This window comes from Saccopteryx bilineata, chromosome 1, assembly GCF_036850765.1.
Source record: "Saccopteryx bilineata isolate mSacBil1 chromosome 1, mSacBil1_pri_phased_curated, whole genome shotgun sequence".
Lineage (NCBI taxonomy): Eukaryota > Metazoa > Chordata > Mammalia > Chiroptera > Emballonuridae > Saccopteryx > Saccopteryx bilineata.
In genome coordinates this window covers 400264387-400287411 of record NC_089490.1, presented here as the reverse complement: position 1 = coordinate 400287411, position 23025 = coordinate 400264387, and the positions used below count along the sequence as shown (strand labels likewise).

The 23025-nt window shown below is 57.2% G+C and overlaps 1 protein-coding gene across 4 annotated transcripts; it reads left to right on the top strand.

Moving 5' to 3' along the window:
* The first annotated feature begins 4836 nt into the window (after nucleotides 1-4836).
* Nucleotides 4837-22944, top strand: LTBP3 (latent transforming growth factor beta binding protein 3). Of its 4 annotated transcripts, none has more exons than XM_066252015.1 (28): nucleotides 4839-5618; nucleotides 8654-8983; nucleotides 9136-9338; nucleotides 9520-9625; nucleotides 9814-9906; nucleotides 10083-10205; nucleotides 10671-10829; nucleotides 10914-11099; nucleotides 11667-11683; nucleotides 11760-11832; nucleotides 12009-12095; nucleotides 13817-13942; nucleotides 14027-14158; nucleotides 14265-14393; nucleotides 14631-14753; nucleotides 14979-15101; nucleotides 18770-18892; nucleotides 19135-19254; nucleotides 20173-20301; nucleotides 20581-20748; nucleotides 20924-21007; nucleotides 21293-21421; nucleotides 21514-21651; nucleotides 21737-21877; nucleotides 22001-22162; nucleotides 22255-22335; nucleotides 22423-22551; nucleotides 22689-22944. In XM_066252015.1, the coding sequence occupies exons 1-28, from the start codon at nucleotides 5291-5293 to the stop codon at nucleotides 22838-22840; spliced, it is 3894 nt and encodes a 1297-aa protein (XP_066108112.1). In that variant the 5' UTR covers nucleotides 4839-5290; the 3' UTR covers nucleotides 22841-22944. The 4 variants fall into 4 exon arrangements, with proteins under 4 accessions (XP_066108114.1, XP_066108112.1, XP_066108113.1 ...); XM_066252014.1 differs by having other exon boundaries at nucleotides 4840-5618; nucleotides 22420-22551; XM_066252017.1 differs by lacking the exon at nucleotides 21737-21877 and having other exon boundaries at nucleotides 4837-5618; nucleotides 22420-22551.
* The last annotated feature ends 81 nt before the right edge of the window (nucleotides 22945-23025 follow it).

Below are 23025 nucleotides of genomic sequence, written 5' to 3'. Positions count from 1 at the left end.
ATTCTAATTGCTTCCTCTTGCAGAGTCTCGGTTCCTCCTTTGTAGGGTGGCTGGAAGGACGAAATACCATAACAGTGTCAAGTACACAGTAAATGCTGGGTGCTCCTTTTTTTTTTTTTTTTTTTTTTTTTGTCTTTTTCTGAAGTAAGAAGAGGGGTCCGAGAGGGAGGCAGACAGACTCCTACATGCGCCCAACCGGGATCCACTCAGCATGCCCACCAGGGGGCGATGCTCTGCCCATTTGGGGCATTACTCCACTGCAACTGGAGCCATTCTAGCACCTGAGGCAGAGACCGTGGAGCAGTCCTCAGCACCTGGGCCAACTTTGCTCCAATGGAGCCTTGGCTGTGGGAGGGGAAGAGAGAGATAGAGAGAAAGAAGAGGGGGAAGGGTGGAGAAGCAAATTAGTGCTTCCCTTGTGTGTCCTGACCAGGGATCAAACCTGGGATTTCCACACGCTGGGCTGATGCTCTACTGCTGAGCAAATCAGCCAGGGCTAATGCTGGGTGCTCTGGGGCCTCTCTCCATTCAGTCAACAAACTTCAGCACCCTCTATGTGCAGCCTGGGCTGGGATCTGTAGGTTGCACCTTCATGGGAGGGCGGTGAGCTAGACGATAAGCAAGTAAACAAACTCATAAAGAAGAATGTTTCAGGTTACGAGGAGTAGCAGCATGAAACAAACAGATGACGTGACCCAGAGGGCCAGGGTGGCTATTTTAGAGGCAGATATTCAGAAATGCCTCCCAGAGGCAGAAACCCTGGACTTGAGGAATCACCCAGGCGAAGAAGAGTTCAGCACCTTTGAGGCACAGAGGACTTTGTAGGGACAGGTGAGCAAAGAAAAGACACTGGAGGATTTTTAAGTAGGGGTGGAACATAGTTGGAATTAGGTTTGTTTGTTTTTTTTGTGTGTGTGTGTGTTTTTCATTTTTCCGAAGCTGGAAACGGGGAGGCAGTCAGACAGACTCCCGCATGCGCCCGACCGGGGTCCACCCAGCATGCCCACCAGGGGGCGATGCTCTGCCCCTCTGGGGCGTTGCTCTGTTGCAACCAGAGCCACTCTAGCGCCTGAGGCAGAGGCCACAGAGCCATCCCCAGCACCCGGGCCATCTTTGCTCCAATGGAGCCTCGCTGCAGGAGGGTAAGAGAGAGACAGAGAGGAAGGAGAGGGGGAGGGGTGGAGAAGCAAATGGGCGCCTCTCCTGTGTGCCTTGGCCGGGAATCGAACCCCGGGACTCCTGCACGCCAGGCTGACGCTCTACCGCTGAGCCAACCGGCCAGGGCCTGTTTGTTTTTTTTTATACAGGGACAGAGATAAAGTCAGAGAGAGGGATAGATAGGGACAGACAGACAGGAACAGAGAGAGATGAGAAGCATCAATTCTTCGTTGCGACACTTTAGTTGTTCATTGATTGCTTTCTCATATGTGCCTTGAACGTGGGGCTACAGCAGACCGAGTGACCCCTTGCTCAAGCCAGCGACCTTGAGTCCAAGCTGGTGAGCTTTTGCTCAAACCAGATGAGCCCGTGCTCAAGCTGGCGACCTTGGGGTCTTGAACCTGGTTCTCCGCATCCCAGTCTAATGCTCCATTCACTGAGCCACCGCCTGGTCAGGTGGAATTAGGTTTTTAAAACGCAACTCTGGCACCAGGTGGAGGACGGACCAGAGTAGGAAGAAATGGTGGTGAGGAGACCTGTTAGAGAGCAGAAATGATCTCGAATGACGCAGAGGTTATGGTCTCCTTGGACTTACAGAAATTACATCTTGGAGGCATGAAAACATGCCAGTAGATTCCAGGATGATGGTGTGCCTGGGTATGGTAACATAGGAGATGAGACTAGACAAGGTGGCCAAGCCAAAATTACCACGTGCGGACTGTCGCAGTCTGCCCTGCAGACCCACTGTGCGTCCTTGTCCTTCCTGCTCCACGCCACGAGGCTAATGAGTGCTGTATCCCTCAGGCTGTCTTGCCTGAAGGCTTCCTTTTGGGTTCAGCCCCTTGGAGGCCCGACCAGATGGGAGGAGACTAGGGTACTATGTTTCCCCTAGCTCCCTGGCTGTGGGCTGCAGGTGGACAGGTGTTGTAGAAGGTCTGTGCTGAAGGCCACAGCTCCAGCTCCCGGGCCCCACTGCAGGGGTAGGCTCACTGAAGAGTGGCCCTCTCTTCCAGTTACTTTAGTGGGCCTCTGCTTCCTTCTGCTGCCCTCGGGGGTCTCCTTAGCCCTTTCTAAACGGTTTCTTGATTCTAGTCCCCTCAACCACCCACTTGCAGGTGCTCTCTGTCTCCTGCTGGGTCGCCATGAGCTTAGAGTTTTGGCAATAACAATAGGTAAGTTATTGAGCACTCATTATGTGCCAAGCACTGAGCTGGGGGTTTGCTTTCACTGCTCTGAGTCACTGAGTCCCCTGAGCGGCCCCTGAGAAGGGTTGTCATTACCCCATCCTACTCTCACAGCATTAGACCTTGTTGGCCACGCCCTCCTCCCCACACACTCACTCCTCTTGGCCCTGCCTGCATCACACTCCTGGTTTTCCTCTCTGCCCACTCTGACTGTTCTTCTGAGTCACTTCAAACTCTGCCGCCTCTCCCAGACTTGGGAGTGGTGGCCTCCCTGGGTCACCCTGGCCCTTTTCTCTCCTGAGCTAGCCTATCTTTTTCCATGGCTGAAAATGGCCCCGTATGCTGAGGACCCTGACTCTACATCTCCAGGTGTCTCCACGTGGATGACACAAGCATCACAGTCTCAGCAAGTCCCAACCAGAGCCATTCATGCCACTTGCCTCTCCGGCATCCTTCACTTTACCCAGTTTCTAGATTCCACCTCTCAAAAACAGCTCCACCACATCCAAGCTAGATCAGCTCTCCCGGGATGATGGCAACAGCACCCCCTCTGGCCATGATACAATCCCAGCACAATGAAAATAAAACCCAGATTCCACACTATGCCTCCCAACTTCCAATGCTGTCTCTCCCCCTTCCTACCCTTTTGCTCCACCAATCATCTCTTAATTCCTCGAAAACCTGAGTCTCTTCCCCATCCTTCAACCCTGCACTCCGCCTTGTGAACTGCCTCTTCACCACAGCCCCCTCAATCCCTCAGGCCTCCTGCAGGCGCCCCTCTGGCTGGCGGCTGCTCACCCCATTAATTCCTGCTCCTCCTCCAGGTCCCAGCTTAGAAGTCCCTTCGGCAGAGGAGTGTCCTGGACCTTCAAGTCCCACCACCTCCCTTGTTCCCAGCTCCTTGCACTTCTGCCATGGCACTGACCCCTGTTGTAGCCACAGCCATGTGTGAATTGATGTGTCACCTGTCCATCTCCCCTAGTACAGAAGCACCAGGAGGGCAGGGATTGGTTCTGGTTCTTCGCAAGAGCTTGGCATATAGTAGGTTCCCAGTTTGTTGAATGACTAGATTTCCATTTTACATCTGAGAAGAGGAGGCTTAGGGAGATTAAGTCCCGAACCCTGGTCTATTGATTATGCTGTGTTCCAAGGTGAGCACTGCCTGGTCCAGGCAGAGGAGGGTCAGGTGCAGATGAGTGTGAGAAAAAAAGTGATGATCAAATGCTCAGCCACACAGCTGGCAGGTGCTAAGCACTCAGGATTATTCCTGGCCTCAGTTTGTGACCCAAGTCCTGAGAGTGGGTGGAGCTGTCCCTCCCACTCTCTCAAGGATCCCACCAGCAGGGACACCTGGGAACAAGGGATTGCCCCGTCTCACCCCTGCAACACCAGCCTGAGCAAAGGATTTCCCTCAGTCCTCCCAAAACTACCCAAATAAAACTCCCCTCAAAGTAAAAACCGTAAGTTTCTTGGGCAGGTGTGCCTGAAGGACAAATCTGGAGCCACCCCCACCTTCTTCAATCACATTGTCATCCCTGGTGCCCAAAAGGAGAAGGTTTGGTGCCACCCTGACTTGGCAGTGTCCTGCTCTGGATATACCCTGGTCACACCCACCCCCTGCTGAGTTCTGTGAGTCAGAGACTAAATCCTGGGGTGTCCTGGCCAGGTCTTCCTGCTTGTGGCCTGGGCCCCAGGACACTGTAGCCCTCCCAGGCCTCCCTTCTAGACCAGTGAACAGGGCTGGCTCCTCTCCAGCCTTGACCAAACTTATGGCCTTCCGCCAGCCTCTGCCAACCCCTGCCCTGGGGCCCTCCTCTGCCCCTCCCCAGGCCCCTGGGCCCTCAAGCAGCAACCCCCTCCTCCCGGCTGTTAGCCTGGGAAGGGGGCCAGGCCCTGAGCTCAGACCTTGGCGATTCCAGAGTGTCTGAGGCCCAGAGCCAGCCCCACCAGCCCCGCCAGACAAGGAGAAGGGGGAGGGGGGTATAGGGTGGGCACCAGGAAGCCATTTAGAAGGGGGTTGGCAGGGAAGCTGGGTTTCCAGCTTTGTTCTTTCTGGTCCTCTTCAGGGACCCCTCACTGAGTCCCTCGTCAAAGGAGAGTGGACCAGTACAATTGGAAAGTGTCTTTGGGGTGATAGAACATCCACATGTGCAAGGGCAGCTGCGAAAAGGCTGAGGCCTGGGTTCCAGCCCCACCGGCTTCCCCTCCTCCAGGTGACCTGAGCAAGGCCACTCTTCTGCCCTCAGTCTCGCTTTCCCGCTTTGATGGGGCGCGCAGAGGTCTAGGCCAGCCTCCCTGCCCCGCCCGGAGGAATCTGGTGGCCCGGCCAGCGGGCCCAGGTGAGGGCCCTCTGGAAAGGGCCCAGAGGGCGGTGGCGGTTCCGGCGGGGCGGGCATCTGGGGTGGGGACCGCCCCCAGCCTCCACCCGCCCTCACCCCCTCGCTCCTCCAGGCGGGAGCGGCGACGCTTTAAACAGAAAAAAAAAAAAAAACCGTCTCCCTGGCCGGGGGCCAGCGTCCCAGCCCCCTCGCCGTCGCCGCGCTCCAGCCAGGGAAAACAACTGCTCACTTCTCCCTGCGTCCTGCCCGCGGTCCCTGCTTCCCGAGCGCCCGGCCTTCCTCCCGCGCTCCTCCTCTCTGCCCCGACTTGCTGCGGCCTCCTCGCGTCTGCCGCCGTCTGGGGCCTTCGCAGGCCCCCGGGCCGGCTCGTGGCTGGGCTTCTATCCGGGCGGTGGAACTTTCTGGATTCCCCGAGATCCAGCCTCCATCTCTTGGCCTCTCCCCCCGCCCCAACTCGCCCGTGCCTGCTGTCCCTCCCTGCGCGCTTCCTCTGTCCCTCGCCCTCGCGGCCCTCGCTACCCTCTCCCGGGGCTCCCGGCTTGCTGCCCGCCTCGGGCTCCGGGACCATAGCCCGCGCCCGGGCGCGCCCCCCGGGTCCTGTGGCCCCGGATGCCCGGGCCCCGAGGGGCTGCTGGCGGCCTGGCCCCTGAGATGCGCGGGGCGGGGGCGGCGGGGCTGCTGGCGCTGCTCCCGCTGCTGCTCCTGCTGCTGGGCCCGGGCGGCGGGGCCCAGGGGGGACCGGCGGGCGAGCGGGGCGCCGGCGGGGGCGGGGCGCTGGCCCGCGAGCGCTTCAAGGTGGTCTTTGCGCCAGTGATCTGCAAGCGGACCTGTCTCAAGGGCCAGTGTCGGGACAGTTGTCAGCAGGGCTCCAACATGACGCTCATCGGAGAGAACGGCCACAGCACCGACACGCTCACGGGCTCCGGCTTCCGTGTGGGTGAGGGCCAGAGGGCACGGGCTGGGGGAGTGGGGAAGGCTGGCACCAGGACAGACGGGGGACACAGGGCAGTGTAGGTCATAAGGCACTGGGATCCGGGGAAACTCAGAACAACACTCTGGGGATCTGCCACCACCCCCATCCCCGCGGGGTGCATCAGGGGCTTGAAAGACTGGAGTCTTGGGGCCAGAGTTGGGAGGGTTGCATAGCTGCTTGGACTTCACAACTCTGGGTTAGGGCTGAGGCCTAAGGAAGGTGTGGGGTAATGCTGAGGTCCTGAGTGACACAGGCTTCTAGGAAGGTGCTGGGCTCTGCAGAGACAGACAGGGTTAGCACACAGGGGCTTTGAGGGGTGCGAGCTGGGGGCAGGAGTTCTCAAAGAAGGGATTAATATTACCCCGAGAAACAGATTTTTTGGGAAGAAACAGGAAAAGTCTTTAAAAATGTCTGAAGTCTGGCCTGCCAAGGGGAGACACCTGCATTCTCTGGGAGGAGGAGCTAAGGTCAGGGCTGGGGGTGAGGGACTTAGTTACCCGCAAGACCTGGGTCTGGGAAGAGAGGGGTGTTGAGGCCCAACAAGTGGAGTGCAGGCCTGGAAGTAGGGGCTGGTTTGGGTCCTCAGTCCTCCTTTTCCTGGTGTCCTATCTGTGCAGTTATGAAGGACATAAGCTCTCAACAGCTCTGCCTCAAAGGCCCTCAGTTTCCCTGCCAACAAGCCCTCACGACACCCCAGTTCCACTTGGAGCCTACCCCTTTCCCAGCATCTCTCTTCAAAGGGCCAGTAGGGCTCAGCTCTCCTCCCCCAGGGCCCTGTGGGCCAGGCAGAGGGAGGTGTCCCAGCAGTAATTATCCTCCTGGACAGGGTAATTAGGCTGGGCCCAGGATGGCACCAGCAAAACAGCCCCTCTTCCACATTCCTATACTCACAGACCCAAGGAACCAATATGGTTCACAGTTCTCAGGAGATGTGTGTGTACATATGTGCGTGTGTGTGCACATGGCACATACACAGGCATGCATGGGCTTTGGTGTGGCAAACTGTGATTAAGTACAGGTTTCTTTGTACTGTTGTCTTGGGTGAATGTCTGTAGTCACTTTGGGAGTATTGATGTGAACCTGAATTGGTGTCAGAATGAGTCTGTAAGTGTGAGTGTGAGAGGAGATGACTGTGTGTGTGAGTGTATGTGGGCCAGACCTCCCAGGCCCCCTGGCCACCCTGCCCAGGCTGCTGTCTCCATCCTTGCTGCCCACATCCCCCAGGCTCAGCGCCCAGGCCACAGTGGGCGGGTGTCACTGGGAGGTCACACTCACCGCTATGGGTGACTCACTGGGAGGCAGGAAGGAGAGGATCCTGCCTCCCCCAGCCCAGGACACACCCCTCTCCTTGAAAATCCTGGTCCCAAGAGGCCAGGCAGGATAGACTGGGCTGGGATGCTTTTAGCCAGGCCCTGATGACTATGGATGTGGACTGACCCTCTGAAGTCCTTCAGGTGTTCAGGAGAATAGCACCCTACCTTCCCATCCTGGAAAGTGAGGGTGGCATGGGGCAGGCAGGAGAGGGGCCAGGTTTGGTGTGTGAGCACAGGGCCCTAAGGCTGGATGTTGGGTGGGATGTGAGTGTGTGTGACAGAGACAGAGGTCCCATCCTTTCACTTAGTCACTCCTTCATTCATTCCCACTGCACCTGCTCTGGGACCCAGAGCTGAGGCAGAGCTGGCCCTGCCCTTTAGAGTGTGAGAGACAGACATGATTATGGTACCAAGTCAAGTGCCAGACAGAGCTGGAGCAGAGGGTGATCACTTAGGAGAGGGAACAGGGGTGGTGGGATATGAGGAGGAGAAACTAACACTGGAAGGATAAGATCTGAGCATACAGAATGGGGACAGGGCTTGGAAGTGGAGGGAGTAGCATGAATAAAGCCCTGGAAGCAGAGGATGTGACTCCTTTGTGGCAGGAGATGTGTCCTGGGGTGTGGGGGTGCATGTGGAAAACACAGAGGGAGGTGGGCTGAAAGAAGCTTTATTCTGGGCAATGAAGCGCCTTTAATGTCTCAGCAAAGAAGCCAGCCATGAGCAGGTGTGTGACAGGGCTTTGGTTGAGGAGGGTTGTGGAGTGGGGGTTTTCTGGGATGTGGACAGGCAAGGGCGGGCCAGGGAGCTCGGGAGGAGTCTGGGTGACAAGGCTTGAAGCAAGGGAGGGGCAGATGGCATGGGGAGCAGGGGAGACAGACTCATGGGACAGTACAGAGGCCAGAACTGGACGGGGTGGGAGCCCGAGAGATGGAGCCTCCAGGCTCAGCTGAGTGACCAGGGCAGGCAAGAATCACTGATGGTCCAAGGTCAGAGGAGTTGGGGAGACAGGATGCTGATTTCTGACAGTGTCTCTTGGGTGGAGGTACCCGAGAAAGGTCCCAGGGAGCGGTAGCTATAGATGTGGGCATTGTTGGCAGCAGTGAGTTGTGGGCCTTGAGGTGGCAAGCCAGCAGGAGGGAGGGAGACAGATGGAGCCCCAGAGAGGGCTGAGGTCTGAATTGGGGAGAATTTAGAAGGAAGTGCTAGGTGGAGCTCACATTCCAGACAAGCCCAAGGAAAGCCAGAAGAGGAAAAAGCCATTCTATTGTCATCATTTGCTAGTCCTTGTTAAGTACCCTCTATGTGCCCAGCCCTGTGCTAAGCATTTGTACGGGCATTCCCTCATTTAAGACACAACATCCCTACGGATGAGGACACTGAGGCACAGGGAAGGGAAATGAGTTCTCAGGGTCGCACCATTGGCACATGGCCTCCTAGCTAGGATTTACGCCCAAAGCTTAAAGCTCCAGAAGCCAACATGGGTAGAAGGATGCTGGGGAACTAGAGGGCAGTTTCTGTATTTATGACATGGTACTAAAACCAGGTTCTCAAGGAAGACGGCGCCAGTGGGTGGCAAGGAAGTAGGAAGGAGGGAGGCAGACGGATGTGGTGAGGGACTGGGCCTGGGTGCTGGATGCTGGGGGTAGGGGTCGGCCTGAGCCCTGATCCACCTCCCCTCCCCAGTGGTGTGTCCTCTGCCCTGTATGAATGGCGGCCAGTGCTCCTCCCGAAACCAGTGCCTGTGTCCTCCGGACTTCACGGGTCGCTTCTGCCAGGTGCCGGCTGGAGGAGCCGGCGGGGGCACTGGCGGCTCAGGCCCTGGGCTGGGCCGGGCTGGAGCCCTGTCCACAGGCGCGCTGCCGCCCCTGGCTCCAGAGAGCGAGTCTGTGGCCAGCAAGCACGCTATCTACGCGGTCCAGGTGATCGCCGATCCGCCGGGGCCCGGGGAGGGCCCCCCTGCCCAGCATGCGGCCTTCCTGGTGCCCCTAGGGCCAGGACAGATCTCAGCAGAAGGTACCAGGTGACAGGTGATGGGAGGACTAGGGGAGGCCGAGGCGGGCTGGCGCTAGGGTGGCGGGACCCCAGCGGAGGCTAGCCCTGGAGGAGCGCCAAGCTTCCAGCCACGGTGCGGGACGGCCCTGAGGCCACCATGCCCCGCCCCCCAGTGCAGGCCCCGCCCCCCGTGGTGAACGTGCGTGTCCACCACCCGCCCGAGGCCTCCGTCCAAGTGCACCGCATCGAGGGTGTGAATGCCGAGGGCCCAGCCCCCTCCCAGCACCTGCTGCCGCACCCCAAACCCCAGCACCCTCGGCCACCGACCCAGAAGCCCCTGGGCCGCTGCTTCCAGGACACGCTGCCCAAGCAGCCTGTGAGTGAATCCACCGTTCCAGCTGAACCAGCTTTCTGGTTTCTCAGGGTGGCCTTGTCCCGACTCATGAGGATTGCTCAAAAAGAGGGTCTGTGGGCTGAGGGGGGAAGACCAGGGCCTCAGGAGAGAGGCAGGGTGGGGACGGGCACCCTGTGACCTGGTCCATATTCCTCCCCCCTAGTGTGGCAGCAACCCCCTCCCAGGCCTTACCAAGCAGGAGGACTGTTGTGGGAGCATCGGTACTGCCTGGGGCCAGAGCAAGTGCCACAAGTGCCCCCAGCTGCAGTGTGAGTGCTCGGGCTCAGGCACACCCCTGCTCCGGAATGGACCCTCTCAGAGCCCCCCCCGGCCTGGTTCAGCCTTCTAACACTGCCCACCAAATCCCTCTATGTCCCACTCTGCCATTCCCGTGCCCTCCCTCCTCTCCCTCCAGGCCCTCAGTGCCCTCCCCTGCCACACTCTCCTCTCTCTGCAGACACAGGGGTGCAGAAGCCAGGGCCTGTACGTGGGGAGGTGGGTGCTGACTGTCCCCAGGGCTACAAGAGACTCAACAGCACCCACTGCCAGGGTATGGCCAGCCAGGAGGTTCTGTGGGCTGGAGGGGCAGGCCTGTTGTCCATGGGGGAGGTCCCAAGGTGTGCGAGGGAGGAGGCCAGCCTGGGGTCGGGCCTTGAAGTTCTTGGAGCAGCTTGCTGTCGCCTGATGGGTCCAGACTAGAGAGACCAAATTCCCACTTAACCACAGACATCAATGAATGTGCAATGCCTGGCATGTGTCGCCATGGTGACTGCCTCAACAACCCCGGCTCCTATCGCTGCGTCTGCCCACCTGGCCATAGCTTGGGTTCTTCCCGCACACAGTGCACTGGTGAGACTGGGGACTTAGGTTCCTGGGAGGTGACAAGGGATGGGCTAAAAGGGTAAAGCAGCAGGGTCAGAGGTCAGAGTGGGATCAAGAGTTGAGGGCAGGAGAAACAAAGCCCAGAGAAGTGGGGTCAAGAGTTACCTGAGATCTGGAGTTAGAGGTCACATGGGGTCAGTGACTACATGGAGTTAGGGTTATATGAGATCATGGACTTGATGGGTAGAAGGGATAAAGTCTAGAGCAATTAGAATTGGGTCACTGGAGTAGTGGTAACAGAGGTTTCAGGGGTCACATAAGCTCAGAGCAACAAGTTAGTGGTCACATAAATTCAAGGTCATATGGGGTCAGGGATCACAAGAGGATCAAGGGTTGTCTGGCCAGAGAGGCAAGGTCTGGAGCAGCTGGGAAGAGGGAGGACATGGGCAGTGTTCAGGCCCAGATGTCCATGCCTATCACTGGCCCCTGCAGCAGACAAGCCGGAAGAGAAGAGCCTGTGTTTCCGCCTGGTGAGCCCTGAACACCAGTGCCAGCACCCGCTGACCACACGCCTCACCCGCCAGCTCTGCTGCTGCAGCGTCGGCAAGGCCTGGGGTTCCAGGTGCCAGCGCTGCCCCGCTGATGGCACTGGTGAGCCCAGGGTGCGGGGCTAGGGGGCTGACTGTGTGCCTGGCCAGGAATCACTCACTTCTCGGCCCCCTGCTCTGGCCACAGCTGCCTTCAAGGAGATCTGTCCAGCTGGAAAGGGGTACCACATCCTCACTTCCCACCAGACGCTCACCATTCAGGGCGAAAGTGAATTTTCTCTTTTCCTGCACCCGGATGGGCCACTCAAGCCCCAGCAGCTGCCTGAGAGCCCCAGCCGAGGGCCACCACCTGAAAACACAGAGGAAGAGAGAGGTCTGGCCTGACCCTTTCCATTCTCTGACAGATGCTGAATCCCTAGACCTGACCCCCTTGACTCCTGATCCACAGACATGACCTCAGAGGCTAACTTCTAACTCCCAATCCCTGTCCTATCCACTGACCCGCAGAGCCGACCCTCTCACCCTAACCAAGATTGTAACCGCAGGATTTAACCCCCAGTTGACAGAGTCTGACCATCAATATCTATTCCTCTGACCTCAGAACCCCTTTGATTTCCAGATCAGGGCATAGATTCAGTTCAAATATTGCCCCTAGATCTGGCCTTCTGACCCCTGACCCAGGGATTTCACCCTAGCTATAACCTCCTAAACCTTGTTCTGTAATCCAAAGACCTTGACCAATCAATCATTCCGCATACCTGTTCCCCTGACCTGTGATGCAAACCTTTCCTGACCTCAGGATGTAACCCTTGACACTTGACTCAGAGACATGATTGTTAAACACTTAGAACGCTAACCACAAATACCCAACTGCTGATCCCAGACTTGGCTCCCTTCTCTCAGCCCAACACTTCAATGTCTCCATCTTCTTCCCTTTCAGGGGTGAGCACAGACTCAGTGAGTACAAGAACCCAGGCGGGAGGGACAGGGAGGCAAAGAAGACACAGAGGGCTTATGCTGCTGTCACCCGCAGCCAGTGATTGAGGAGCAGTCAGCACAGCAGAGCCACCCGACCGCCACCACATCTCCTGCTAGGCCCTACCCTGGTGAGATGGGTACTGCAGGGACCAGTCGGCTAGGGCTGTCACTGCTGGGGGCAGTTCACAGCCTAGGCACCAGGGGGCGGTGAAGCTGGTTGAAGTTCCCAGCCAATGACCTGGGGAGAGAAGGGCGGCTCTCTCACTCTCCTCACTCCATGATGGGTGTGCGCTGCTCCCCCCAGAGCTGATCTCCCGGCCCTCGCCCTCTACTGTTCGCTGGTTTCTGCCCGACTTGCCCCCATTAGAGATCGCCCCTACTCAGGTCACAGGTAAGACCCGCCTACCTAGTTTACCTCCTCTTCTACTTCCCTCCAGTCATTCTGGAGCGATAACACTTACCCAGGGCTTACTGTGTGCCAGGCTCTGGGGACCCCTCTGTGTGCAGCAAAGACTCCACTCTGACTTCAAATGATCTGGGTATTGTGGTGGTCAAGCCAGTCTGAAGGCATTTATTCCTTCATTCAGTCAACAAATATTTATTGAGCACCTACTATGTGCCAGACACTGTTTAGGTGCTAGGATACAGACAAAAATTCCCTCTCCTTGCAGAGTAGGCAGACAACAAATAGATGAATAAAGATCTAGTCTGTCTCATAAATGCTATGAAAAAAATAAATCAGAAAAGAAAAAGGAAGTCTGGGGATTGTGATAATATGTAGGGTGGTAATGAGAGAAAGCTTTAAAGATTGTTAGAAATTAAAGAGGAGAAAGTTGGTGAAAAAACTCCAAATGAAGTTAAGTTTAGGCAAAGCAACGGGAACATGAAACTGGTAGAGAAGGGAGAAACCACACACAGATCAGTGTTTCTGAACCCGGGCAGGGGCGGCACATGGAGGCTTGTTAAGAGGCTTGGGTTTGATCCCAAAGGCTGTGGGAAGTGTCTGCAGGGTTTGGGGCATCGTAATTGCTAGCTGTGGCTGAGCAGTCATCCTGTGCCAGGCACTGACTGGAGAGTTTTACATACTAAATATCATTTAGCCTCTCATACTCTGTGAAGTGAGCACTATGGGCCTCATTTTCCGATAAGAAAACAGAGGCTCAGAGAGGTTCACTAACTTGCTCCAGGTCACACAGCTGAGCTAGATCAAGACCATGTCTTTGTGGATTCCAAAGCCAGAGGGGAGCTGCCAGCCTGATTGAAACCTGAAGGCTAGATTTGGGGGCTAGATTTGCTCCTGGGATAAGGGATTGGGGTTGAAGATGGCTTCCCTGGAGGCCTGAACAGGCTAGGACAACCCTGTGACAGCCCCAGGGCTAGGGGAATGTGGAGGAAGAGGCAACTGGGGAGGATTCTCAGAAGAGGGGCGTTAAGAACACCTAGGGAGAGGCATTCTAGGCGGAGATCAACCTACAAAAGCGAAAGCGCACTGGCAAGATGTGGTGGGGGGTGGACAGAGTTCAGCTTCAAGGTCTGGGGGGCATAGGAACGGGAGGAGGCTGCTTCAGGAGAGGGACCAAAAGAAGGGAGAGGTGGGAGGCAGGAAGTCCTGGAATTGGTGACAAAGAGGGTGAGGGGGCTTTCTGTACAACCACGGGACAAGTCCCGGTTCCCAGGAAAGCAGCTCCTACCTGCCTTGGTTGGGGAGGAAATCAGTCATTCTGGAGTTGGGGCTCAGGTCCCTGAGGCAAAGGGGGTTGAGGATCATTGGGCTAGAGGATATTGGTGTGACTGAGGCTGCAGGGTTTTAAATACTGGAGTGACTGGGGTCAGAGGATAGTGAGTGGGATAGAATAGCAAAGGTCTTGGAGCTGAGGGGATAGGGATGTCAGGGACCAAGGGTCATGGTTTGGGGTTTTCTAGGATGGAGGTGTAGGAAATCCTAGGATTGGAATGTGGGTGTACAGGGACCTGAGGTCACTGTGTGACCAGGCTCATGTATCTGAATTATTAGGAATAGGGAGGGTATCGAGGTCCACACTGGGGACGTGGCAGAAAGTGAGTGTTCCGGGTTCGGCACCCTGACCTGCCCCTCCCCCACCCTGCCCACAGAGACAGATGAGTGCCGGCTGAACCAAAACATCTGTGGCCACGGCGAGTGCATCCAGGGCCCCTCCGGCTATTCCTGCCATTGCAACCCGGGCTACCGGTCACACCCGCAACACCACTACTGCGTGGGTGAGCGGGGAGGGCGGGTGGCCCGGGGAAAGGCCTGGCTCCCGACCCCTGTTTGACGTCTCTCTGCCTGCGCGCCCTTCTCAGACGTGAACGAGTGCGAGGCAGAGCCGTGCGGCACTGGCAGAGGCACGTGCATGAACACCGGCGGCTCCTACAACTGCCACTGCAACCGCGGCTACCGCCTGCACGTGGGCGCCGGGGGGCGCTCGTGCGTGGGTGAGCAGCACCGGGGCGGGGGCGGCGCGGGGCCGAGTGTATGGGGGGGCCCTCCTCCCGACCGCCGCCCCTCGCACTCTGCTTGCGCCCCCTTCCTTCTGTTCAGACCTGAACGAGTGCGCCAAGCCCCACCTGTGCGGCGATGGCGGCTTCTGCATCAACTTCCCCGGTCACTACAAGTGCAACTGCTACCCTGGCTACCGACTCAAAGCCTCCCGGCCGCCTGTGTGCGAAGGTGGGGGAAACGCCATCTAGACCGACCGGGGTCCTCAGCTGTTCCTCTTGCTGGGGTGGGAGCAGGGGCCCTGAACTGGTCCTGCCCAACTCAAGGCCTCTCAGACGCTGGGGTCTGGGAGCCCAGAGGGGCGGGTTCGCCTCGTTTATCTGTAAGGAGGGAGGCCGTGCCGAGGGCTTTGAGCGCCCGGCCGGCCACGTGGTTCCCAAATGGGTCCTCCTTCTCCCTCCTGCGCAGACGTCGACGAGTGCCGAGATCCTAGCTCCTGCCCGGACGGCAAATGCGAGAACAAACCCGGGAGCTTCAAGTGCATCGCTTGTCAGCCGGGCTACCGCAGCCAGGGAGGCGGGGCCTGTCGAGGTGAGGGCGAGATCTGGGTTGCGGCTCGGCTACAGGGCGGGGCTTCCAAGGCAAACGGGGGGACTCGTCTCGGAGTTGCTCCCTTGAGGTAGCCGAGGGGGCTCCGGTGGGGTGGGGCGGGGCTAGTGACCATGGGCGTCTCCCAGAGGGCGGGGCCTTCGCGGTTCCCTCCTTCCCACCCGCGGTACCGAGTGCAGAATCCGAGACAAGCTTTCTTCGCCACAGACGTGAACGAATGCGCCGAAGGCAGCCCCTGCTCACCGGGTTGGTGCGAGAACCTCCCAGGCTCCTTCCGCTGCACGTGTGCGCAGGGCTACGCGCCCGCGCCGGACGGCCGCAGTTGCCTGGGTGAGCAGCGGCCCTCCACCACAACGCCTTCCTCTGCCCACTCACACGCCCTGGCTGGGGACTGGGCCGCCGGGTCTCTCAGAAGGGTGGGCAGGAGGAAGCTCATTCACCTCTCCGTTCACCGATCTATTCACTCATTTTCTCAGAGAGCCTGGCCGGTGGAAGGGCCACCAGGATTTTCATGTCAGAAGGGTTTTAGGAGGCAAGGCTTAAAGCTAGCTGCTTTGCAAAGCACGTTACTTGACTTGGAAGAAAATAGGATAAAAGAATGGAGGGGGAGAATTAGTAGTCCACGTTACACTAATATTTCTTTTTTTTTAAAAAAAGATTTTATTGATTTTATTTTATTTTTTTACAGAGACAGAGAGAGAGAGAGAGGGATAGATAGGGACAGACAGACAGGAACGGAGAGAGATGAGAAGCATCAATCATCAGTTTTTTGTAGCGACACCTTAGTTGTTCATTGATTGCTTTCTCATATGTGCCTTGAACATGGGGCTACAGCAGACCGAGTGACCCCTTGCTCAAGCCAGCGACCTTGGGTCCAAGCTGGTGAGCTTTGCTCAAACCAGATGAGCCCACGCTCAAGCTGGCGACCTCGGGGTCTCGAACCTGGGGCCTCTGCATTCCAGTCCGACGCTCTATCCACTGTGCCACCACCTGGTCAGGCACACTAATATTTCTTATGCACTAAGAAGCGGGTTGGGGATTGGGATTCAGAGAAAGTGGGAAACAGGAGACACAGACAGTGGAGCACAGGGCAGTGGGCCTGGAAGGAGTCTGGGGGCTGCTAGGAAACACCAGAGGGCTGGGAGGAGGGGAGGCCTGAACTGTCTTAAAAGAGAAACAGAAATTAGCCAAATAAAGCAAATAAGGGTGAGAGGGAACAGCAGACCAGACAGCGGGGTCAACACCGTGGAGTCAGAGGTGAAAAACAGTGCAGAGTGTGCAGGGAGCTAGAAGGCATGAGCAGGGGATGGGGGCTGGTGAGGGGCAGGTCCCCACTCTCTGTCCCCCTCCCCGGAGGTTGGGCTTCATCCTGACAGTGTTAAGAGGCACCTAAGGCATTGTAAGGGGAAGGATGACAAAATTCACTAGTTGCTTTAGGAAGTTCCCTGACACCCAGTATTGAGAGTGGCGGGGGCTCTGTTGGAGAGACTCAGGACCGAGGTGCTGGTGGATGTGCTGAGAGAAGTGGCCTCCGCATGGTCATGAGATGAAATGATATTAAAGAAATGCTGGAGCCAGTTATCTGGGCTTGTCAACTGGATGTCCAGGTGAGGGAGAGTAGAGACTGAAGGACTGAGGGGCCCTCCAGATTTCTGGTTTGGTCGACTCAGTGGAGCTAGGGTCCCCAGGAGTGGGGTGTGTTTGAGAAAAAAGATACTAAGTTTCATGTTGGATACATTGGATGGGTAGTCCCTCTATGGACCTCTCAGCCGGAGATGCCAGCAGAGGGTGGGTCATAGGGATCGGAAGTCAGCACACCCACCCGGAACTGTGGAGGCTGTGGAATTTTAGGATGTGCCTGCTCAGCCAAGGCAGGTGAATCCGGTGAGGGGAGCTTTGGCAGAGCCATGGGGACACTGCCACATCAGCGGCAGGCAGGAAAACAGGAGTGGGAAGTGGGGAAGGAGAGCTGGTGGGAGGGCCCAGGGAGCACCAGCCAAGAAGTTGGGGAGGGGAGGTTTCCAGGGCAGAGGAGGATGTGCTAAATGCAGTAGAAAGGTTCTTGTAAAACTTTTTTTTTTTCATTTTAGAGAGGAGAGGGAGAGAGAGAGAGAGAGAGAGAGAGAGAGAGAGAGAGAAGAGAGACAGAGAGAGAGAAGGGGTGAGGAGCTAGAAGCATCAACTTCCATATATGCCTTGACCAGGCAAGCCCAGGGTTTTGAACCGGCAACCTCAGCATTTCCAGGTCGACGCTTTATCCACTGCATCACCACAGGTCAGGCTTGTAAAACTTTCTTACTGGTGACATAATAATGCCCCAGTAGCCTTGGCATGATCCTGAGAGGCCAGGAAATGCAGACAGCACGTGAGGAAGAGCAAGAGCTGGGGTCACTGGGTGGGGTTTAGGGCAGTAGGCTGAGGAGGAGATGCTAGGAAGGTGGGCCAGGAGACAACAGGGGCAGCTGGGAGAGGAGCCATCGATAGGAAAAGGGACATTTCTTGTTCTAATGGGAGCAAGAAGAGTATGGGGGTAGATAATGATTTTCGTATTATCCTTAATTCTCTCACCAGACAGTCAGGGGACAGAGTAGAGTGGGAGACTTGAGAACAGTCAAGGTTTAGAACTGCCCTGGGGGCTTTCCAGGAGTCAAGGGCAGAGAAGATGGGAGAGGGTGGGGTTACAGCCAGAGGGAGTGGCTGTGGCCAGTGTGCCCAGCTTGGTGGCTGGCTCAAGCCCCACTCAGCACTCAGGATCTGGAGGCTGAGAGGCAGGCTGTGGCCCTGATTTTGCCAGACCAGTGAAGAGAAAGGAGAGGTGTCCACAGGCTCCTGCGAGCGAGGGTAGGGTAAGGGACAGACTTGAGAACAGCTGCGGCTGCGGGAGGCAGTGGCTCCTGAGCCAGAGCCCACGGTGCGCAGGCCCAGGCCCCTGTCCCAAGAGCAAGCATCTGGCATTGAGGCAAAATCACACACTGGGGGTCAAGGAATGTATGGTCAGAGGCTGGGCCTGGCTGTCCGCATGGATGGATGGATGGTGAAAGTTTCTAGGTTGAAGAGGAAGACAGAGGGAGAGGGACTAGGAAGGTGGGTACTGACAGCAATAGAATAGAGAAGAGGGAGGCTGGTGTGGGGGCCAAGGGCACCTCCAAGGAAGAGCATGGTTTGGAAGGGGTCTGGGGTGTGGACAATGACAATCTTCCACCAGAAAGGACTGCAAGGAAATATGTTCTCGGGGGCAGCCAGGTTCCTTCACTGCACAAGCGGAAGAAGTTATTCTGCAGAAAGGACAATGGCATAGAGGAAGCATCACTTACATGGGAAGAAAGGGAGCCATGGCAGGTGGGGGGAGGATAAGAGCAGAAGTGAGAGCAGCTGGGTCTCAGAAGCACAGGGCAGTATGGGAAGAGGGGATGCAGGAAGGTGAGGATGAATGAAGGAGGGTAGGCTCCAGCTCTTTGTAATCAGACATGACCAGGGTCCCTGGCATTACCTGGCCTGGTCACCAGCCATGCCACATGGGAGTTGGGTGAGGGTCCCATGCTTTTTTTTTTTTTCTTTACAGAGACAGAGGGATAGACAGGGACAAACAGACAGGAACGGAGAGATGAGAAGCATCAATCATTAGTTTTTCGTTGCGCGTTGCAACAACTTAGTTGTTCATTGATTGCTTTCTCATATGTGCCTTGGCCGCGCGCCTTCAGCAGACTGAGTAACCTCTTGCTCAAGAGGACGACCTTGGGCTCAAGCTGGTGAGCTTTTGCTCAGACCAGATGAGCCCGCGCTCAAGCTGGCAACCTCGGGGTCTCGAACCTGGGTCTTCCGCATCCCAGTCCGACGCTCTATCCACTGTGCCACCGCCTGGTCAGGCGGTCCCATGCTTCTTGAACTCCACTGGCCTCAGCTCTCATGCTCCAGGCTAGGGCTAGGAGTTGGAAAAGGGTAGCAGAGGCCCGAGATGCCCCCCATCCTGGCCCTCTGACACCCCCTGTACTCTGCAGATATGGACGAGTGTGAGACTGGGGATGTGTGTGACAATGGCATCTGCACCAACACGCAAGGCTCCTTTCAGTGTCAGTGCCTCTCTGGCTACCATCTCTCAAGGGACCGGAGCCACTGCGAGGGTAAAGGGGGCCTAGATCTGGGGGGTGACCAATTCCTCTCTACCCCAAAACCTCCACTTCCCAGGCCCCAAGTCCAGGATTTACCTGTAAACAAGCCCGGCATTTTCATGTCCAGCCTCCCTCCAGATGCCAGATGGGGCATGGAGTGTGGGCCCCACCCTGGACTCTGCAGGAAGCCTTGGCAGCCTCAGACTGTGTGAGGGGATCAGCATTGAGATTCGTTACCTCTTTGATCCCTACAGATATTGATGAGTGTGACTTTCCTGCAGCCTGCATTGGGGGTGACTGCATCAACACCAATGGCTCCTACCGATGCCTCTGTCCCCAGGGGTACCGGCTGGTAGGCGGCAGGAAGTGTCAAGGTATGGGGGGATTGGATGTGAGCCCTTGAGGAGGAATGGCAGGGAGAAGTAATCTCCCAGACACACTGTCTTTCTGTCCATCCATCCACTCATCGTCCTTCTACTCTTTCACTTAGAATAACAGTAACAATGACAGTAATTACATGGCACCTACTTTGTGCCAACTCACCCTCACAAGTATTCAACCAACAAAGAGTTTACTGAGAATCCACTATTTGCCAGGTGCAATGACCTAGGGCTCCCAGGTAGGGGAGGCTGATGTGTTAATGGATTCTTACAGTTCAGGATGCTGGGTGTCAAAAGTGGTCTGGACTAGTGATCACTTGTGATGGAGAGGGGACAGCTAAATTGGAGCCTGAAGCATAAATTTACCCTAAAGCATAAATATGTTCCCTAAGCAGAGACAAACATGGAATGGTATCACAGGCCCAAAGAATGGTATTGGCAAAGCAGAGATCTGGAAGAGATCTAGCTGTGTTTTTAGGAGAGAGTAGATACCTGTACCCTAAACACAGAGCAGAGTGTTTTGGTGGTTTAGAGTAAAGGGTGATGAGTCTTAAAAATATTGGGAGACCAAAATGAAAAGTTCTCAAATGCTGAGTTCAGAGTTATGACTTCATTCTGTTGTCAGTGTGAGCCACTGAAGGTTTTATGAAGATAATGTAGTGAATGTGGACTATCTGCTAACAATAATTGCAAATTCACTTCCAGGATTTTTAAAGTCTGCTTATGTTCACATATCTACCTACATGCAGACAGACAGGAGGGGACTTCCTGTTGTTTGTGTGTACATCGAAATCAAAGTGGAAATATGGGTTCTGAACTTGTGTGAGGCCCTTGAGGCACACCCCCAGGGAAAGAAGGGCTGATTTCCCTCTGAGCAGCTCTTCCTGCCTTCCTCACTCCCCCCTCCTGCAGACATAGATGAGTGCAGCCAGGACCCAGGCCTGTGTCTTCCCCATGGGGCCTGTGAGAACCTGCAGGGCTCCTATGTCTGCATCTGTGATGAGGGCTTCACGCCCACCCAGGACCAGCACGGCTGTGATGGTGAGTACCTCCCAGCTCCCTCCTCTGACCAGATGATTCCCCTGAACTGCAGCTGAACTTCAGAGATGTATCCTGGTCCCTCTGGAATTTGGAAAACAGGAAGAAATCTCTTTTGCCTGGAAGAGGCCAGTGGGGCCAGACCTGGCAGGAGGGTGTCGTCTTGAGCACGGTGTTCTGGGGAATCAGTGAATGTGGGGACGCAGAAGAATGAGGTTGGTGGGCAGTGTGGACAAGAAGATACAGTCTCTCGGACCCTGAGCTGCCCTTTCCTCCCCTCAGAGGTGGAGCAGCCTCACCACAAGAAGGAATGCTACCTTAACTTCGATGACACGGTGTTTTGCGACAGTGTACTGGCTACCAATGTCACCCAGCAAGAGTGCTGCTGCTCGCTGGGGGCTGGCTGGGGAGACCACTGCGAGATCTATCCCTGCCCAGTCTATAGCTCAGGTCAGGAGCCGGCAGGCCCTTTCCCTTCCGAGAGCCTCAGTTTGTTCATTAGGAAACGAATTGGGGGAAATGGCTCCTCCCTGGGTACGTGGGAAATCAGGCGGAGAGCTCGGACCTGAGCCGACAGCCAGAACACGTGTACTCAATCCTGCCTCCTTCCGCTCTCTTCCCGCAGCTGAGTTCCATAGCCTCTGCCCGGATGGGAAGGGCTATACCCAGGACAACAACATTGTCAACTACGGCATCCCAGCCCACCGTGGTAAGAACCGACAAGGCCCCACCCACCAAGGTTAGGACAGTTCTACGACCCGACCCTGCGGACGCTTGCTGGGTTAGGTTCGAGGGCTGGGTTAAGCCCCGCCCCTCCACCAAGTCCCGCCCTCCGCCACGCCCCGCCTCTATCACACATCAGTGCCTAGAAAAGCCTCTCCTATTGAGTGTGCTTTGCTATGGTGGTACGCCGGCTCCCACATGCTGGGCTTACTGGGCCTTAGTGGCCGCTCAGGTACAGTCCGCTGAGCACCTACGGCTTGTCACTCCACAGACATCGACGAGTGCATATTGTTCGGGGCGGAGATCTGCAAAGAGGGCAAGTGCGTGAATACACAGCCTGGCTACGAGTGCTATTGCAAGCAAGGCTTCTACTACGACGGCAACCTGCTGGAGTGCGTGGGTGAGTGCAGCTAGCTCAGTGACCGCGGAAAAGCGGGCAGGAGACATAAACGACTCGGGGCCGACTGCTACCACTCGTTTTCCATCCCACAGATGTGGACGAGTGCTTGGACGAGTCCAACTGCCGGAATGGAGTGTGTGAGAACACACGAGGCGGCTACCGCTGCGCCTGCACACCCCCAGCCGAGTATAGCCCTGCGCAGCGACAGTGCCTAAGCCCGGAGGAGATGGGTGAGGCCCGGGCCTGCAGGCTGGGGAGAAGGCGGGGCCCGGGACGGGCTGTGACCACGTCCCCCCATCCCCTCGCTGCCCGTAGACGTAGACGAATGCCAGGACCCCGCAGCCTGCCGCCCTGGCCGCTGCGTCAACCTGCCAGGCTCCTACCGCTGCGAATGTCGCCCGCCCTGGGTGCCTGGGCCCTCCGGCAGAGACTGCCAACTCCCCGAGAGCCCGGCTGGTGAGGGCGAGGGTCGTCCCGGGCTGACTCCAGGGCCCTCCCTGTCTGCCGTGTGAAGCCCTGGGACACAGATGGGCGGTCCTTGTTCCGGGCTTCTCCCTGATGCCGGGTTCCCTTCCGCAGAGCGTGCCCCAGAGCGGCGGGACATGTGCTGGGCCCAGCGTGGAGAGGACGGCATGTGTGCGAGCCCCCTGACTGGGCCCGCCCTCACCTTTGAGGACTGCTGCTGTCGCCAGGGCCGCGGTTGGGGTGCCCAGTGTCGCCCATGCCCGCCGCGCGGCGCTGGTGAGCCGATCAGGGAAGGGTTGGCCCAGAGTGAGTACGGGGGCAGGAGCGGAGGTGCACAGACACACTGACCACTGACTGCCTCCTCCCAGGATCCCAGTGCCCAACATCGCAGAGTGAGAGCAATTCCTTCTGGGACGCGAGCCCGCTTCTGCTAGGCAAAACGCCGCGAGGTGAGTGTACCAGAGGGGACAGAGGCAGGGCCATAGCCTTCGCTGGGGACGGTTTTGACATGTGTGTTTTGCCCACCGGCTCAGAAGAAGACAGTTCAGAAGAGGATTCTGACGAGTGCCGCTGCGTGAGCGGCCGCTGCGTGCCACGTCCAGGTGGTGCTGTGTGCGAGTGTCCGGGTGGCTTCCAGCTTGACACCTCCCGAGCGCGCTGCGTGGGTGAGCGGGGCAGCGAGTAGCGAGCCCAGCGGCTGGCGGTGGGGCGGAGCCCTGCAGAACCCTACTGAGACCAGAAGTGAGCTGGCAGCGCAGTTCTAGCGCCCTCGCTATGTCCAAACCTGTCCCCCCACCTCCAGACATCGACGAGTGCCGAGAGCTGAACCAGCGCGGGCTGCTGTGCAAGAGTGAGCGCTGCGTGAACACCAGCGGCTCCTTCCGCTGCGTCTGCAAAGCTGGCTTCGCACGCAGCCGCCCCCACGGGGCCTGCGTGCCCCAGCGCCGCCGCTGACGATCTTTGGCCAGACCTCAGCGACCACCGAGCGGTTTCCACCAGACACTGGGGCAAGCTCAGCCTCTAGTTTCTGCCTAGACTCAAGGGCTCGGATCCAGGGACCCTCTGGGCCTGCAGACCCCTTTCAGAGCCCCATGTCCCAAGGGTGCCCATTGGGGTCCACCTGGTTTACAGGTGGATGT